General features: G+C 46.4%; 1 protein-coding gene across 1 annotated transcript in view; it reads left to right on the top strand.

The window, feature by feature from the left end:
* slc4a1ap (solute carrier family 4 member 1 adaptor protein) overlaps positions 1–18,358 on the top strand; it is a 187,891-nt gene that overhangs the window by 121,294 nt on the left and 48,239 nt on the right. The window contains exon 11 of the mRNA XM_055636349.1: positions 16,610–16,826. Within this exon, the coding sequence (XP_055492324.1) occupies positions 16,610–16,826 (217 nt within the window). The remainder of the gene's footprint in view (positions 1–16,609; positions 16,827–18,358) is intronic.

The following is an 18,358-nucleotide window of genomic DNA, read 5'->3' as shown; positions in this document are numbered from 1 at the left end:
TTGTTCCTTCTACTCCGCCTCCATCCGCTCTCCACACCCTGAGTGATTTAAAAACTAGTGTCTTGCAAAAATAAATTGGATCGCTATATGTTTTAAGAATTTAAAAATCCCCATGGGCTACCCTGGTTGTAAAATGAGATATTTATGCAGCGTGACAAGAGGTTTGATTATTTAACACAAAAATCTATCATCTGAATTATTTATGGTTAAAAGAGGTAGTAAACCTTAGGTGCAATAATGATTTTTTTTTAGCTGCAGAGCTTTGAATTACTTATGAGACTGAAAAAAACACAAAACCACAGGCTAAGATATGTTATGTTCGATGTACGCCTGATAGATGCTGTTGGGATCTTGCGTTGGCTACTAATTAGTCTCTCTTTTTGCCGTAGATGAATGGTTAGTTAGATATTCCCCGCAAGACGAAATAATTTCACATGTTTGATCTTAGTTAGGTAAATCAAAGCCTTGAATATACTTAAATATATATGTATATTTTGTTTTTGTAACTCTTTTTTTAATCTCCACTTCTTCACACCCCTCTGCCCTGCGGGATTGGAAGACAGAGTTTATGTTAATGGTGATTTTGTTTTCTCTATAAATGGGTAAAGGGCCTGTCCCACTTAGGCGATTTTTTAGGCGATTGCCGGCAACTAGGCTTGTCATAGCTTGTCTTCTCCTGACGTAGGTGCTGCTGTAGGTTGTCGCCAGGTGACGTAGGTGTCGCTCCGATGGCGGAGGTTGTCGCCAGGTGACGTGGGTTGGCGCCACGATGGCGGAGGTTGTCGCCAGGTGACGTGGGTTGTCGCTGGTGCTGACTTTGGTGAATTCCATTGTCGTAATCGCCGGCAATCGCATAAAATCGCCTAAGTGGGGCAGGCCCTTAAGGAAGTGGGTGTTTTGTGAATATAAAAACCGGGGATGTAATGCTGAGGTTTCATCAGGCGGTGTTTGGAGTATCGTCAACAGTTTTGGGCTCCATATCTGAGGAAGGATGTGCTTGCGTAGGTGAGGGTTCAGAGGAGGTATATGAGAATGATCCCAGGAATGAGTGGGTTAACCTATGATGAGCGTTTGGCGGCACTGGGCCTGTACTCGCTGGAGTTTAGAAGGATGAGGAGGGACCTCATTGAAATGTACCGAATAGTGAAAGACTTGGCTAGAGTGGATGTGGAGAGGATGTTTCCACTGGTGGGAGAGTCTAGGACCAGAGGTCACAGCCTCAGAATAAAAGAGCGTACCTTTAGAAAAGAGATGAGGAGAAATCTATTTAGTCAGAGTGTGGTGAATCTGTGGAATTCATTGCCACAGATGGCTGCTAAGGCAAGTCAAAGGGTGATTTTAAGGTGCAGATTGACAGATTCTTGATTAGTATGGGTGTAAGGAGTTATGGGGAGAAGGCAGGGAATGTGGTTGAGAGGGAGAGATAGATCAGCCATGATTGAATGGCGAAGTAGACGATGGGCCGAATGGCCTAATTCCACTCCTATAACCTTTGAACTTATGGGCTGCTTGCTGGTGAGATTTTATAGTTATACAGCACGGAAACAAGCCCTTCGGCCCAATTTGCCCATGCCGTCCAAGATGCCTCTTGTACACTGGTTCCACCTGCCCTTGTTTGGCTAATATCCCTCTAAACCTGTACCATCCATGTACCTGTCCAAATGTCACTTAAATGTTGTTATAGTGTCTGCCACACTACCTCCTCTGGCAGCTCGTTTCATACACCCACCAGTGAAAGAGTTGCCCCTCAGGTTTCTATTAAATCACTCCCTACTCACCTTAAACCTTTGTCCTCTGGTTCTTGATTATATATATGTGTTTTTAAAATGCCTGTCAGAGCAGTACCATACCTTCATTAAGATACAAGTTGGAGTAAGACCACTTAAGACACACATTGGAAATGATCGCAGGACATTCACCATTCACCCCTTGACCACAGTAAATGTATATTCTAGTTTTGACACACAAAAAGGACTCAAGGGCCTGAGCTACGGGGAGAGGTTGAGCAGACTAGGAATCTTTTCCTTGGAGCGCAGGAGGATGAAGGCAGATAAGATCATGAGGCGTTAGATTGGGCAAATGCACAGACTCTTTTACCCAGAGTAGGACAATCAAGAACCAGATGACATAGGTTCAAGGTGATGACATACGTTCAAAGATTCAATAGAAATCTGAGGGGCAATTACATTTTTATCTACCTATCTATCTATCTATCTATCTATCATCTCTGGAGAGAAGGAATGGGCGACTTTTCAGGTTGAGACCCTTCTTCAGACTGAAGATCAGTCTGAAGAAGGGTCTCGACCTGAAACGTCACCCATTTCTTCTCTCCAGAGATGCTGAGTTAGTCCAGCATTTTGTGTCTACCTTCGATTTTTATCAGCATCTGCAGTTCTTTCTTACACATATTTATCCATCCATCCATCTATCCATCCATCTATCCATCTATCCATCTATCCATCCATCCATCCATCTATCCATCTATCCATCCATCCATCCATCCATCCATTTATTTTTTTACACAAAGGGTTCTGACGCTCGACCCTATCTACGATCTATGCCTCTCATAATTTAATATACTTCTATCAGGTATCTGGCGTTCCAGAGAAAATAATCCAAGTATGTCCAACGTTTCCCTGTAGCTAATACTTAATATCTAAAGCATTTCTTCACATTACATTAGCTTTGTAGAAATGTACTGCATTTTAAAAGATTCTGCCAGTGTTCATGAAAGTCGACGACAGTGGTGCTGGGGCAGAGCTTCTCATGATCTACCCTTACTGTGCCAACCTGTGCCCGGTTAAGAAGGGCACCTAGACATTGCACTCGCTATACCAATCATCCCTGCATCAGTATAATTTCTGAGTGAGGAGTTATTTTTCACGATGTGCCCATGCCTTCCGGTAACCAGGGTGATAGTGCCTGGTATCATTTCATGTCCAGCCTAGAACCAAACGACACAGCAGCGCAGCGGTAGAGCTACTGCCTTACAAACCAGGGACCCGGGTTCGATCCTGACTGGGGGTGCTGTCTGTACAGAGTTTGTACATTCTCCGTGACATGCGTGGGTTTTCTCCGAAGTCTTCGGTTTCCTCCCACACTCCAAAGACGTGCAGGTTTGTGGCTTAATTGGCTTAGTATAAGCGTAAATTGTCCCTAGTGTGTGTAGGATAGTATTAGTGTGCAGGGATCGCTGGTCGGCACGGACTATGTGGGCCGAAGGGCCTGTTTCTGTGCTGTATCTCGAAACTGAACTAAAAAGACACTATGAAGGAGGCACAAGTAACTGCGGATACTGGAATCTTGCACAAAACACAAAGGGCTGGAGTAACTCCCGAACTTGTACAGTGTGCTTTGTGCAAGATTCCAGCTGTGCTGCAAAAACTCCTCAACGTGCGCCTACTTTGGAGAATTGTGCAGGAAGGAACAGCACATGCTGGTTTATACCGAAGATAGACACAAAATGGCGGTGTAACCCAACGTGTCAGGCAGCATCTCTGGAGAAGAAATATGGGCGGAACCCTTCTTCAGACGGAAAGTAGAGGTGGAGAGATAAATAAATTGGAGACGAGAAACGGCCGGCCCTGATTCGGTCTGGCCATTTCTTGCCTCCAGTTTATTCTCTCCCCCACCTCTACTTTCAGTCTGATGAAGGATTCTGCCCAGAAATGTCACCTATTCTTGTTCTCCAGAGATGCTACCTGACCCGCTGTGTCACTCCAGCATTTTGTGTCTGTCCTACTTTGAAGAGGTTCCACCTCCTCTCTCCAATGGGGGTTCTGTGAGACCTTCCTTCATAGCTCCCCCTCTGTGATTCCTGCTGCCCTCTTGCTCTTCAGCCCATGTTCCCACCCAGAGTCGGAAGAAGGGTCCCGACATCAGTTTAGTTTATTGTCATGTGTACCGTCGCCATCTATTAATATCCCCCCCGAGATGCTGTCTGATCCAGCACTTTGTGTGCGACATCATGAGAGCTTATACGATCATCATGAGAGCTTATATATGATTGAATGGCAGACCAGGCCTGATGGGCCGAATGGCCTAATTCTGCTCTAATGATCGATGAACTTTAATCTCAACAGTCAGGGTGATTTATGATTCAGAAATTAACTGCTGAGAACACCATATCACAAAGAGAATCACCTCTGTTGAAATCACGTCTAAAACACATGCATCTCACTCATCTGTGTTAGAAAGAACTGCAGATGCTGGTTTAAATTGAAGGTAGACACAAAATGCTGGAGTAACTCAGAAGAAGGGTCTCAACCCGAAACGTCACCCATTCCTTCTCTCCAGAGTTGATGCCGGACCCGCTGAGTTACTCCAGCATTTTGTGTGTACCATCTCACTTATCTTCTCTCCTTATCCGGCACCTTGTCTCCTTTTCACCTCTAGCCCTTATCGCTTAGTCCATCCATTTGTCAGTCACCTCACCCCCCCCCACCACTCTGCTGTATCCACCTATCACTCACCAGACTTTACCTCGACCCTGCTATTTTCCAACATCATCTCCGCTACTTCAATCAGTCGGAAGAAGGGTCCCGATCTGAAACGTCACCTGTCCATTCCCTCCGCAGTTGCCGCCAGTCCCGCTGTGTTGCGCCAGCGATTTGGGTTTTGCACCTTTACAGGGAAGATGTTGTCAAGCTGGTAAGAGCACAGAGAAGATTTACAAGGATGTTGCCAGGACTAGAGGGCCTGAGCAATTGGGAGAGGTTGAGTAGGCTGGGACTCTATTCCTTGGAGCGCAGGAAGATGAGGGGGGATCTTATGGAGGTGTATAAGGTCATGAGAGGAATAGATCGGGTAGATGCACAGAGTCTCTTGCCCAGAGTCAAGAGTGTTTTATTCTTATATGTCCCAGATAGAACAATGAAATTATTACTTGCTGCAGCACTCCAGAATATGCAATCATAATAAATAATATAACAAAAGCTCAGAAGAAAAAAAAAAAATCGAGCACCAGAGAACATGATTTTAAGGTGAAGGGGAAAAGAATTAATAGGAATCTGAAGGGTAACATTTTCACAAAGGGTGGTGGGTGTATGGAACAAGCTGCCAGAGGAGGTAGTTGTGGCTGGGTCTATCCCAACATTTAAGAAACAGTTAGATAGGTACATGGATCAGACAGGTTTGGAGGGATTGGACCAAACACAGGCAGAGTACACTCTGCCCTCGACAGCTCTTTCCAAAACATTTGCGTAACAAATGAATGTTCATTCACCGAACCTCTAACCTCATTGTTTGAGTGTATTTGCGCCATGAATATAATGGGCTCTACATTATCGCTCTAAAGAATAAAAGGATGTTCGAAACATCTTAAGAAGAATTTACATTTTTATATCGTTCTAAATCCGTCCAAAATTCAATTTTTTTTTCCTTTGGATCGTGAATGAATGCTTTTAGGCGATTGTAAAATAAATAAATTGAGACTCCAACTGTTTTTTAAAAAAAAGAGCAACAGCTACGAATTTGGATTTTCAGGCAATCACATTTTAAATCCCAGCCTGTACGAACATAAAGTACTTGGATGTTGCTATGGTGTAATTTCAAAGAGCCTTGAGCATAATTATATGGAGCCCCTCACTCCTCAGGACATTACATAAAATACTTTATAGCTAATGGAATACATTTGAAGTCTAGTCACTTTTAATGTAGGAAATGAGGCATTTTGTGCAAAGGAAGGTTCCCCCCCTCCTCCCACCCCCGATATATTTAGTTTAGTTTAGAGATGCAGCACAGAAACTGGCCCTTCAGCTCACCACGTCCGCACCGACCAGCGATCCCCGCACACTAACACTATCCTGCACACACTAGGGACAATTTACATTTATACCAAGCCAATTAACCCACAACTTGCACGTCTTTGTAGTGTGGGAGGAAAGCGAAGATCTCAGAGAAAATCCATGTGGTCACAGGGAGAACGTACAAACTCCGTATAGACAGCACCAGTAGTCGGGATCTAACTCGGGTCTCCGGCGCTGCAAGTGCTGTAAGGCAGCAACTCTACCGCTGCGCCACCATGGCTCCCCTATTCGAGGCACCAAAGTTGGAAGTTCCTTTCTTCAATTAACATTATGAAACACATTAAACAAACCAAAAAGCACTGACGGGGCCTCAGTTTAAAGACATATGTGAAAAATGGCACCATTCCCTCTTTTCTGCCAAGGAGGATTAGTTAACTCCTCTCCTTAAAGGTGGACACAAAGTGCTGGAGTAACTCAGCAGGACAGGCAGCATCTCTGGAGAGAAGGAATGGGTGACTTTTCTGGTCTCGACCCTTCTTCAGACTGAGAGTCAGAGGAGAGGGAAACACAGAGATAAGGAAGTGCAGGGTGTGAAAACAAGACATCAAAGGGGATGCAGGTCAGGGAAAATGTAGAATAGATCATTGTTAGCTTGGGGAAGGTGACAACAAAAGCAGAAAATGTAATCGGGGACTGTCAGACTGGTGGGAAAACTGGGATGGGGGAGGGATGGAGAGGGAGAGAAGGAAAGCTCGGGTTACTTGAAGTTAGTGAAATCAATATTCATACCGCCGGGGTGTAAGCTGCCCAAGTGAAATATGAGGTGCTGTTTCTCCAATTTGCGCTGGGAGTCAGGCAGCATCCCTGGAGAACATGGATAGGTGATGTTTCAGATTGGGACCCTTCTTCAGACAATCAATCGCCAGGCTTTTCACACCCGCAATATTTTTTTTTAGCTTCCTCACTTTCTGCAATAATCAGTTTGAAGATGTGTCCCGACCTGCAACGCTGCAAGTCCTTTCCCTCGACATGCTGCCTGACCCCCTGAGTTACTCAGCACTTTTGTTTAGACTTTACTTTAGACTGCTACATGGAATCTTGTGTAGGAAGGAACTGCAGATGCTGGTTTAAACCAAAAAGCTGGAGTAACTCAGCAGATCAGACAGCATCTCTGGAGAAAAGGAATAGGTGACATTTTGGGTGGAGACCCTTCGTCAGACCACGTTTTAAGCTGAGACCCTTCTTCAGACTGATTGATGTAGAGGTGGAGGAAGCTAGAAAAGAGTTTGAAGAAGGGTCTCGACTCGAAACGTCACCTATTCCTTTTCTCCAGAGATGCTGTCTGACCCGCTGAGTACCTTTTGTGTTCTACGCAAGATTCCAGCATCTGTAGTTCCTTGTGTGTCCAACTAATAAATAACTAACCAACTAATCCCTCTTTCTAAGCTGTGCAGGCTATAGCAGTTTGCATGCTTATTCTATTTTTTGTAATGTGATTAGTTGATGTGATTGTAGGCCACTGCAAAAGTACCACTGCAATTGCAGTGCTCACCATTGCAAATTAGCAAGCAACATTTTAATGTATGAAACACTGGCACAGTCTAACACACACTTACATGGTAGAGTTGCTGCCTAACAACGCCAGAGGCCCGGGTTTGATCCCGACGACGGGTGCTGTCTGTACAGAGTTTATACGTTCTCACATCCCACTCACACTATCCGAAAAATGTACAGTTTTTGTACTGCAGCCAGTTAACCTACAAAACTGTAAGTTAATTGGCTTCGGTAAGAAAATTGTACATTTTTTGGATAGTGTGTAGTATAGTGTTAGTGTACGGGGTGATCGCTGATTAGCATGGACTTGATGGGTCGAAGGGCCTGTTTCCGCACTGTATGTCTAAAGTCAAAAATCTACTTGCGTCGTTAGCGTGCTCTCACTAATGATTTATACAAATCTTTACCACTAACTAGGTGAGAAAAAATCTTTACCGAGCTCTATTCCTTCCTTTAACTTATAACGGCTTATCATTGACATCGCTCTTCATTTTACATCCCTGGAATAAATCTGTCCTCAAACATCACTGTTCCGAAGAAAAAAAAGATTCGAAAGATTTTAGAAGCTTCTAATTTAAGTGCAGGCTCCAAAAACGCTTACATAAACATTAGTTGCCAAATGCCAACTTTAATTTTAGTAACTGCTGTGACAGTCCAACCTAGCAGGTACAATAGCTAAGCCGTATGTTTTACATGTGATTGCCAAAACTTGGTCTTCGGAGTGATCGTGACAGGAGGGGTCCCTTTTAAGTGGGCAGGGGGTTAAGTTTAGTTTAGTTTATTGTCACGTGTACCGAGGTACCGTGAAAAGCTTTTGTTACATGCTATCCAGTCAGCAGAAAGACCATACATGATTATGATCAAGATTCAAGAGAGTTTATTGCCATGTGTCCCAGATAGGACAATGAAATTCTTGCTTTGCTTTCAGCACAACAGAATATTGCAGGCATAAATAACACAGAACAGATCAGTGTGTCCATATATCATTGAATATATATATATATATATACTAGACCAAGTTATATATATAGTATACTAGACCCCCCAAAGTGGGGGGGTGGGGGGCGGGGGGGGGCGGCTTGCAGCGTCACACACTAACTACCCCCCATCCCCCCCCCCCCCCCCACTCCGCACTCACGCTAATGGAGGGGAGGAGGGGGAGAGAGAGAGAGAGAGAGGAGGGAGGGAGGGGAAAGGGGGGGGGAGGGGGAGGAGGGGGGAGGAGAGGGGGGGGCAGGGGGGGGAGGGAGGGTGGAGGGAAGGAGGTAGGGGGTGTGGAGGGGAGGGGGGTTTAGGGGAGGGGATGGATGGTAGGAGGGGGAAAGAGGGGAGAAAGAGGGGGAGAGGAGAGGGGGGGTGGAGGGGGAGAGAGGGAGGGAGGGGGAGAGCAGAGGAGAGGGGGGAGGGAGAGGAGAGAGGGAGAGGAGAGGGGGGGAGAGAGGAGAGGGGGGGAGGAGAGGGGGGGAGGAGAGGGGAGGGGAGAGAGGCGAGGGGGGAGGGAGGGAGAAGGAGAGGGGGGAGGAGAGAGGGGGGGGAGGGAGGGGGAGGAGGGGAGGGAGGAGGAGGGGGAGGGAGGGGAGAGGGAGAGGGGGGGAGGAGAGGGGGGGCTGGGAGGGGAGGGGGGGTTTAGGGGAGGGGGATGGGGAGGGGGGGTTTGGAGTAGGGGGAGAGGAGGGGAGGGGGGAGGAGGAGAGGGGGAGGGGAGGGGGGGAGGGGGAGAGGAGGAGAGGGGGGGGCGGAGGGGGGGGAGGAGGCGGGTGGGAGGAGAGAGTGGGGGAGAGGAGGATAGAGGGGGGAGAGGAGGAGGAGGGGGGGGGAGAGGGGGGAGAGGGGGAGGAGAGGGGGGAGAGGAGGGAGGAGGAGGGGGGGGGAGGGGGAGAGGGGGGGAGGGGGGCGGGGGAGGGGGGAGGGAGGGAGGGGAGAGAGGGGGGGAGGAGGGAGGGGAGGGGGGGGGGAGAGGGGGGGGGGGGGGGGGGGGGGAGGGAGGGGGGGGGGGGGGGGGGGGGGGGGGGAGAAAGTGCCTTTTTACTTCAAACCAAACCCAAACAACCATTTGCAGTCAGTGCTTTTTTACCTCTAACCATATTTTCATTTTCAAACCAAATTAAGGGTACTCACAGTGCTGTAGAAATTTGTCAGTGTCATTCAGAGCTCTGATTGAGGCACACCACTTGCAGAGACTGATTGAGGCACACCACTTCCTGGTTTTATAGTCCCTCCCCCCTGCTGCCAGCAGGGGCAGCAGAGAGAGTGGAGAATTTTGTAACTCTGTCATATTTAATCGACGGGAAAAATCCTCGGCACATATTCGGCGGAGGGGGGCTCTGAGCGAGGTGGCCAAAAATGACGGCCGTATGTGGCGGCGTTCTCTCGGAAATCGCAGCATAGATCGCCAAAACCGGTCAAGAACAGAGTTTTAGTAATATAGATATATATACACACATAAATAAGCATATAAAGTGCAGTAGGCTAATTAAAGTTCAGATTTTGTATGAGTTCAGTTTAATAGTCTGATGGCTGTGGGGAAGCAGCTATTCCTGAACCTGGTTGTTGCAGATTTCAGGCTCTTGTACTTTCTACCTGAAGGCAGCGGAGAAATGAGTGTGTGGCCAGGATAGTGTGGGTCCTTAATGATGCTGCAAGCCTTTTTGAGGCAGCGACTGTATACACGAGCCGTCCACAGTGTATAGATACATAATATGAGAATAGTCTGATCAAGGATAGTCTGAGGGTCACCAATGAGGTAGATAGTAGTTCAGCACTGCTCTCTGGTTGTGGTAGGATGATTCCGTTGCCTTATAACAGCTGGGAAGAAACTGTCTCTGAATCTGGAGGTGTGCGTTTTCACACTTCAGGGTGCAGCTCGTCCTTGATGATGCTGCTGGCCTTGCTGAGGCAGAGTGAGGTATAAATGGAGTCAATAGAAGGGAGGTTGGTTTGTGTGACAGTCTGGGCTGCGTCCACAATTCACTGCAATTACTTGCGGTCTTGGATGGAGCCGAACGTCCTAAACCTTCTACAGAAATAGAGGTGCTGGTGTGCTTTCTTGCATTGATGTGTCATGAAAACCCCACAACATTTCAGTTTTAATCTGGGAGACAAAAGACAGGTAAAGTTTCCCCACATGCTTTTCTCACATTTGTCAGTATTATTACTTAAATTTCCGACCCCGTGAAAATATGGATAGTCAAAGGTGAATTTGATCTGATCCCTCCCAAACTGTAAGGAAAGGGATCTTTAAGGATATCATGGCTGTTCTTTCATTCTGTATTATCACCCAGTCCACAATGTTGCACCTCCCAAGTTTGTCCATTTTGTTTCAGAATGGAATTTGCAAGTCTGAGGAACCCTTGCTTTCCCTCTCTCTCGAACCCTAACCAATCCAAGTTCTCCGACCAGTCTGACTGTCTTCCTGATTAAATTTTATTGCTGTATCATCTTCCCCAAGCTAACAATGATCTATTCTACATTTTCCTTGAACTGCATCCCCTTTGATGTCTCATTTTCACATCTTACCCTTCCATATCTCTGTGACCCATTCCTTCCATCCAGAGATGCTGCCTGTCCCGTGAGTCCCTCCAGCATTTTGTATTCATCTTCAGTGTAAACTGCAGTTCCTTCCTACCCATTATATCTTCAGCCGTTTGTTTTGCGACTGTCGTTTAAACCACACCTAGCAGACTTGCCTAACATCCGTGTTAGCCAGAGTGAGGCCTCAAACACAAACTGGAGGAACAGCACATTATATCCCGCTTGGGTAGCTTACAGCCCAATGGTATGAACATTGTATTCTTCAATTCAGGGGAACAATCCTACAACATCCACCCCATTTTCTCCCCCCTCTCTTCCTTTGCTGCACCCAGAAGCATATCCAATTCTCCCACGATTCCACCCCTCCCCTTTTCCCTTTCCACCCAATTCCTTTCCTCCGGCTTCACATTGCACTCCTCTTATCGTCTCTGGCCTTTGTCCAACTCACCTGTATCCACCTATCACTTGCCAGCCTCTGACCCGCCCCACCTCTTTTCCAGCTTGCATCTCCCACCACACTTAGTCATAGAACATAGCAGCACAGAAATAGTCCCTTTGGCCCAACTTGCCCATGCCAACATCACTAGTCCCACCTGCCTACGTTTGGCCCATATCCCTCTAAACCTTTCCAATACAAATTCCTGTCCAAATGCCTTTGAAATGTTGTTATCGTACCTGTCTCAACGAGTCTGAAGAAGGGTCCCGACCCAAATGTCACCTACCCATTTTCTCGAGATAAGTTACCTGACCCGCTTAGTTACTCCAGTGCTTTGTGTCTTTTCTTTAACATCCCAGTTCGGGTGGCAGCAGAAGCAGATCTGCTGTCTCACAGCCACGCATACTGTTTGCACGTTCTCCCTGTGACCGCGCGGGTTTTCTCCGGGTGCTCCAGTTTCCTCCCACACTCCACAAAGAAGTACAGGTTTGTAGGTTAATTTTGGTAAAAATTGAAAATGATCCCTACTGTGTGGGATAGTGCTAGTGCACAGGGCTCGCTGGTCGGCGTGGAGTCAGTGGGCCAAAGAGCCTGTTTGCCGCGCTGTATCTCTAAACTAAACTAAGTCCCAGTAACCTAGGTTTCCATGCACGTGAAACTGGTGCATCAAAGCCCTCAAATTGCTGCTCATTCTGAAAGGTCTTTTGTAAAATAACCTTCCACAGACTAAGTACAGCTATATGTGATTTCAAACAAATTAGCATTTACTGCACAGATGCCATGACAGTGGGAGGCAGCAGAGTAATGCTGAACCAGTAGGAGGTACGCTTATAAACTTTGGATTAAAGCTAATCAAGAAAAATTAAAGGTTTATTTCCCCTCCAGCTAACTTGCTGTCATATAGATGGGCATGTGTGTGTTCTACTTTAATTGGGTTTTAGACTACTGTTTTTCATCCTGAGCTCCGAAGGGATTTGTTTCTGTGCTTTGATGCAAGAAGATGCGACAAATGACTTTTTAGTTTAGTTTAGAGATACAGCACGGAAACAGGCCCTTCAGCCCGCTGAGTCTGCAACGACTAGCCATCCCCGTACACTAGCACTATCCACACTAGGGACAATTTACCATTTGTTTTTACCGAAGCCAAACTAACCTACAAAACTGTACATCTTTGGAGAGTGGGAGGAATCCAGTGCAGCCGGAGAAAACCCACCCGGTCACAGGGAGAACGTACAAACTCTGTACAGACAAGCACCCGTAGTCAGGATCAAACCCGGGTCTCTGGCGATGTAAGGCAGCAACTCGAATGCTGCGCCACCGCGCTGCCCTTGTTGGTGTGTGTTAGACTGTGTTAGTGTTTTATACATTTAAAATGGTTGCAGATTTTCAATGGCGAACACAGCAATTGCAGTGGTACTTTTCTTCCTTAGTTGTATGGAGCTTTATGGGCTATGTAATTTTACCAGAGTTTCGTAACGTTTAAAAGAAAATAATCTGCTAATGCTTGTAGATTGGCACAGTGGCGTAAGCGGTAGAGACACTGCCTCACAGAGCCAGTGATCCGGGTTCGATCCCTGACCTCTGGTGCTGTCTGTACGGAGTTTGTACGTTCTCTCCGTGACCGCATGGGTTGTTCCCCGGGTGCTCCGGTTTCCTCCCACATCCTAAAGCGCCTGTCCCACTTTCACGACCTAATTCACGACCTCTGCCGAGTTTGCCCTTGAGTCATACTCACAGCATGGTCGTCACAAGGCCGTAGAAGGTCGTAGGTAGGTCATAGCAGGCAGTGATGCTAGTCGTAGGTACTTGTGACATCAAGTAGGTCGGGGCGTTTTTTTTTAGCATGATGAAAAACGTCCACGAGTAAAAAAGGTCGTGAGTTAGGTCGTGAAAGTGGGACAGGCCCTTAAACATAGAAACATAGAAATTAGGTGCAGGAGTAGGCCATTCGGCCCTTCGAGCCTGCACCGCCATTCAATATGATCATGGCTGATCATCCAACTCAGTATCCCGTACCTGCCTTCTCTCCATACCCCCTGATCCCCTTAGCCACAAGGGCCACATCTAACGCCCTCTTAAATATAGCCAATGAACTGGCCTCAACTACCCTCTGTGGCAGAGAGTTCCAGAGATTCACCACCCTCTGCGTGAAAAAAGTTCTTCTCATCTCGGTTTTAAAGGATTTCCCCCTTATCCTTAAGCTGTGACCCCTTGTCCTGGACTTCCCTAACATCGGGAACAATCTTCCTGCATCTAGCCTGTCCAACCCCTTAAGAATTAAAGACATGCAGGTTTGTAGGTTAATTGGCCTCTGTAAAGAAAAATGGGTCACTTAAGCTCTGGAATTCAACTCTTGAGTTCATGTTGGAATGAAGAGGGGTGATGAGCATATGGAGCTAATGTAAGGGTTAAACAGACTATGTGAGCTAAAATGGAGTTGGCAGCTAAATTAGCAGCACTGCATCTCCAACCCTGCGTCGGAAAACAAGTAGACGTGCTTGAAGAATGCTTGGGCTAATTCAAAGGGACCAGTAGATCATGAGGATGTCTTTATTAGTACGGTGTCAGGGGTTAATGGGGAGAAGGCAAGACAATGGGGTTAGGGGGGAGTGATAGATCAGCCATGATTGAATGGTGTAGACGATGGGCCGAATGGCCTAATTCTACTATCACATGATCCTATGAGGACACCTGCAACGTCACTGAGATCAGCTTTGCTTTCCCAGAGACATCCGAGACTAGCTCGGTGTCTGATAGGGCACATAACTCACGCCGTTATGGTACCAAGGAGGATTGTTAGTTTGACACATAGTCACCTGTTGTTCTTAGAGATACCAATTATTATATAAAAACATGCTTCCACCATGAGAGCATGAGCTTCATCTTCGGGGATAGAAAAGAGCTTCACCAAGAAGACAGAGAGAGAGAGAGAGAGAGGAGATGAGCTTGGACTGAGGTGTGTGTCAGTGTCGGTGCCAGCCAGTGCAGACAGGAGACTCGAATACGCAGAGGGGCCTGAGATCTGTTATCTTGTATTGTTTCTTTATCGATAGATGATAGTTTTTCTGTGTTTTACTTGCGTTTGTTTGGATAAATTGTTATTTGTGCTCTTCACCATGTGCTTCCTCCATCCATTGATCCAAATCCTTGAATCCTGCATATATTTCATTACACCTCATGAGCCTAATGAAACCCAAATTGGACTCTAAAACAATTTAAGATAGACACAAAATGCTGGAGTAACTCAGCGGGTCAGGCAACATCCCTGGAGAAAAGGAATAGGCAATGTTTCGTGTTGAGACCCTTCTTCAGACTGAGTCAGGGGAGAGGGAACCGAGAAGCTCAGTCTGAAGAAGGGTCTCGACCCAAAACGTCGCCGATTCCTTCTCTACAGAGATGCTGCCTGACCCGCTGAGTTACTCCAGCATTTTGTGCCTATCTTTAGTGTAAACAAGCATCTGCAGTTCCTTCCTACACGTATTGATCAGTAAGTACTGGTTAATAGTAGAAATGAGGAACTGCAGATGCTGGAATCCTGCACAGGATACAAAACGCTGCAGTAACTCAGCGGATCAAGCAGCATCTTTGAAGCTAGAGCACGGAGTTTTCACGTTTTAATTCGGAACCCTTCTTCAGGATGTAGATATTGCCTGACCCGCTGAGTTACTCCAGCACTTTCTGTCCCGCTGTTTAATAGCGGCGTTTACGACACCTTACATCAGTTAGCTCATGATTAAGACTCGACAGATTTAATGGTACTTACTTGGAATGGATTTAACCTCGGCAGTATTAAGCAGCCAACATAATCAAAGGCTTGTCCCACACTCAGTCATTCCTTTTTCTCCCCGCTCCCGTCTGGCAGAAGATACAGCAGCTTGAAAGCGCGCACCACCAGACTCAGGAACAGCTTCTTCCCCTCTGTTATCAGGCTTCTGAACAGTCCTTCCATAAGCTAGGGTACTGTCCGATTCACCTCTACCTCATTGCGGACATCATTTTGTCTGTGGAACTGGTGCGCAACAATGCTGAGAACTATATTCTGCACTCTGTATCTTCCCCTTTGCTCTACCTGTTGTACTTGAGTTTGACTTGATTGTATTTAGATTAGATTTAGATTAGATTAGATCCTTTATTTGTCCTTTGTCGGTCTGAACAAAATGTCGTTGCCTGCAGCCATACATATAATAATAAACAACAAATCACAATAAACACAAATTAACATCCACCACAGTGAGTTCACAGGGTTACTGTCTCTTCCCTCCTCATTCTCCCTCTGTGCTGAGGCGATATGTTGTTACCCCACCGGGCGATGGTAGTCAGTCCCGCGGTTCAACCGAGCTCCGCGAACGGGCCGGTTCAAGCTCCGCGGCCCGGTGTGGTCGAAGCTGCCGCCCTCTCGTCCAGCGGACGCAGTTGTTGCCGCGGGAGCTCCGGAAAACAGGCACCAGCCTGTGACCTGCGAGCTCCCGACGATGTCGTCCACTGGCCCGCGGCTGAGCCCCGGATTCAGGTCGCCGCCGCCGGAACGCCGCCTCTGCCACCGGAGCACCGTCTCCGCCCCGAGCCGGGCCGCCCTCACCGGAGCGCCGTCTCAGCCCCGAGCCGGGCCGCCCTCACCGGAGCGCCGTCTCAGCCCCGAGCTGGTGTATGGTATATATCTGATCTGTTTGGATAGCATGCAGAAACAAAGTCTTTCACTGTAACCCGGTACGCATAACAATAACAAACTTAAACCTAAACATTGCCAGCATTTTTATCGTTTACATTAAGTGATCCTCCCAGAAGATAATAAAGTTGTAAAGTTAGTTACTAACTACGGACATTGAATTATGTAAAAATAGAGTAGAAACATGGAACTGCAGGTGCTGTTTTGTTTTTTTAAAAGACACAAAGTGCTGGAGTAACTCAGCGGGTCAGACAGCATCTCAGGAGAATGTGGATGGGTAACATCATCTATCCATGTTACTCCAGCCAACTTAAAACAAATTATGAACTATAACACCCTTTGCACTTTATCTGTTTACTGATGTGCGTATATATATATATATATTCTATGGTATATGGACACACTGATCTGATCTGTATTTATATATCCTGTCGTGCTACAGCAATGCAAGAATTTTATTGTCCTATCTGGGACACATGACAATAAACTCTCTTGACTTGACTTGACTATCTCTAAACTAAACTAAATAGGCCACAATTATAATTTGGATGTCTGAGACGATTGATTGTCTGGGACATTTGCTGGCATTATACAGGGGTCTATTATCGGATATCTCTATTCCAATAGAAAACTCTTCTCAGTAAAATGATTCTCTCGTTCTTTCTTTCCATTCAGAAATTGCCACCAAAACGCCCCGAGCCACACAGTAGTTTATTCAACATGAAGGAGAGCCAAGCCTTTGAGGAGGAAGAGGAAGAGGACGAGGATGTGGCGGAGGAAGCAGCTTCAAAGAAGAACAAGTCTGGCGGCAGGTCTCAAGAACAAGAGTTGGAACACAAATCAGACCCGTCTCATTTCAGCGATACATCAAAAGGTCCCAGCCAGAGTGATGGTGAGTGTAAAGGCAATTTCTTGCAGAGATGAGAGAATGTGGATTGCCAGTGGAGATCTTGCCTGATGCCTTACGACCCTGGCTATGTGACCTTGTGGCAGTATGACAATGTTTGTCATTGTTTTGTGTAGGAAGGAACTGCAGATGCTGGTTTAAGCCGAAGATAGACACGAAAAGCTGGAGTAACTCAGCAGGACAGGCAGCATCTCTGGAGAAAAGGAATAGGCGACGTTTTGGGTCGAGACCCTTCTTCAGACTGAGAATCAGGGGAAAGGGAAACGAGAGATATAGATGGTGATGTAGAGAGATGTAGAACAAATGAATGAAAGTTATGCAAAAAAGTAACGACGATAGGCAAACAAGTCATTGGTAGCTGCGTGTTTTTTCTTTATCTTTTGTCATTGTTGTTCTGCTTTTAGAAGAGGGAATTATTATAACGAAAATGAGAGATGGTGCTTCTACATCTCTCCTCTGGATCTTTGTCGCATGCAAGAACATGGCAAAAAAAATGTGCCTGCCTTCTCCCCATCCCCCTTGATCCCGCTAGCCCTAGAGCTCTATCTAACTCTCTTTTAAATTCATCCAGTGAATTGGCCTCCACTGCCCTCTGTGGCAGAGAATTCCACAAGTTCACAACTCTCGATGAGTGAAAAGGTTTTTTTCTCATCTCAGTTTTAAATGGCATCCCCTTTATTCTTAGACTGTGGCCCCTAGTTCTGGACTTCCCCCAACATTGGGAACATTTTCCTGCATCTAGCTTGTCCAGTCCTTTTTATAATTTTATACGTTTTTATAAGATCCCCTCTCATCTTTCTAAATTCCAGTGAATTCCTTCTACACATAATCTGACGCCCTTACTAATCAAGTTTATCAATCTCCACTTTAAAAATACCCAATGGCTTGGCCGCCACAACTGTCTGTGGCAATGCATTCCACAGATTCACCACCCTCTGGCTAAAGACATTCCTCCTCATCTCCATTCTGAGCGAACATTATATTATTCTAAGGCTGTGCCCTCTGGTCCAAGTCTCTCCCATTTTGATGCATCTAGAAGTTTGTAAGAGTCTGTGCAGACGTGCCAAATATCCTCGATCTTCAAAGGATGTAGAGGCGTTGGTGTGCCTTCTTGGCTGCCACTTCAATGTGGTTAGATCCTTCTTCAGACTGAGAGTCAGGGGAGAGGGAGATACAGAGATAAGGAAGTGTAAGGTGTGAAAACAGGGCAAAGGGAATGAAATCAATGAAAATTGTAAAATGCATCATTGTTGGGAGAAGGTAACAATGAAGCAAACATAAAATGTAGTCGGAGACAGTCAGACTGGTCAGAGAACTGGGAAGGGGGAGGGATGGAGAGAGAGAGAAAGCAAGTGTTACTTGAAGTTAGAGAAGTCATTGTTCATACTGCTGGGGTGTAAGCTGCCAGAGCGAAATATGAGGTGCCGTTCCTCCAATTTGTGCACTGAGCCTCACTCTGACAATGGAGGAGGCCCAGGACAGAAGAGGTTAGTGTGGGAATGGGAGGGGCAGTTAAA

Source organism: Leucoraja erinacea, chromosome 5 (genome assembly GCF_028641065.1).
Source record: "Leucoraja erinacea ecotype New England chromosome 5, Leri_hhj_1, whole genome shotgun sequence".
Lineage (NCBI taxonomy): Eukaryota > Metazoa > Chordata > Chondrichthyes > Rajiformes > Rajidae > Leucoraja > Leucoraja erinaceus.
Note: the sequence above shows the minus strand (reverse complement) of the source record. Positions and strands in the feature narration are given on the sequence as shown.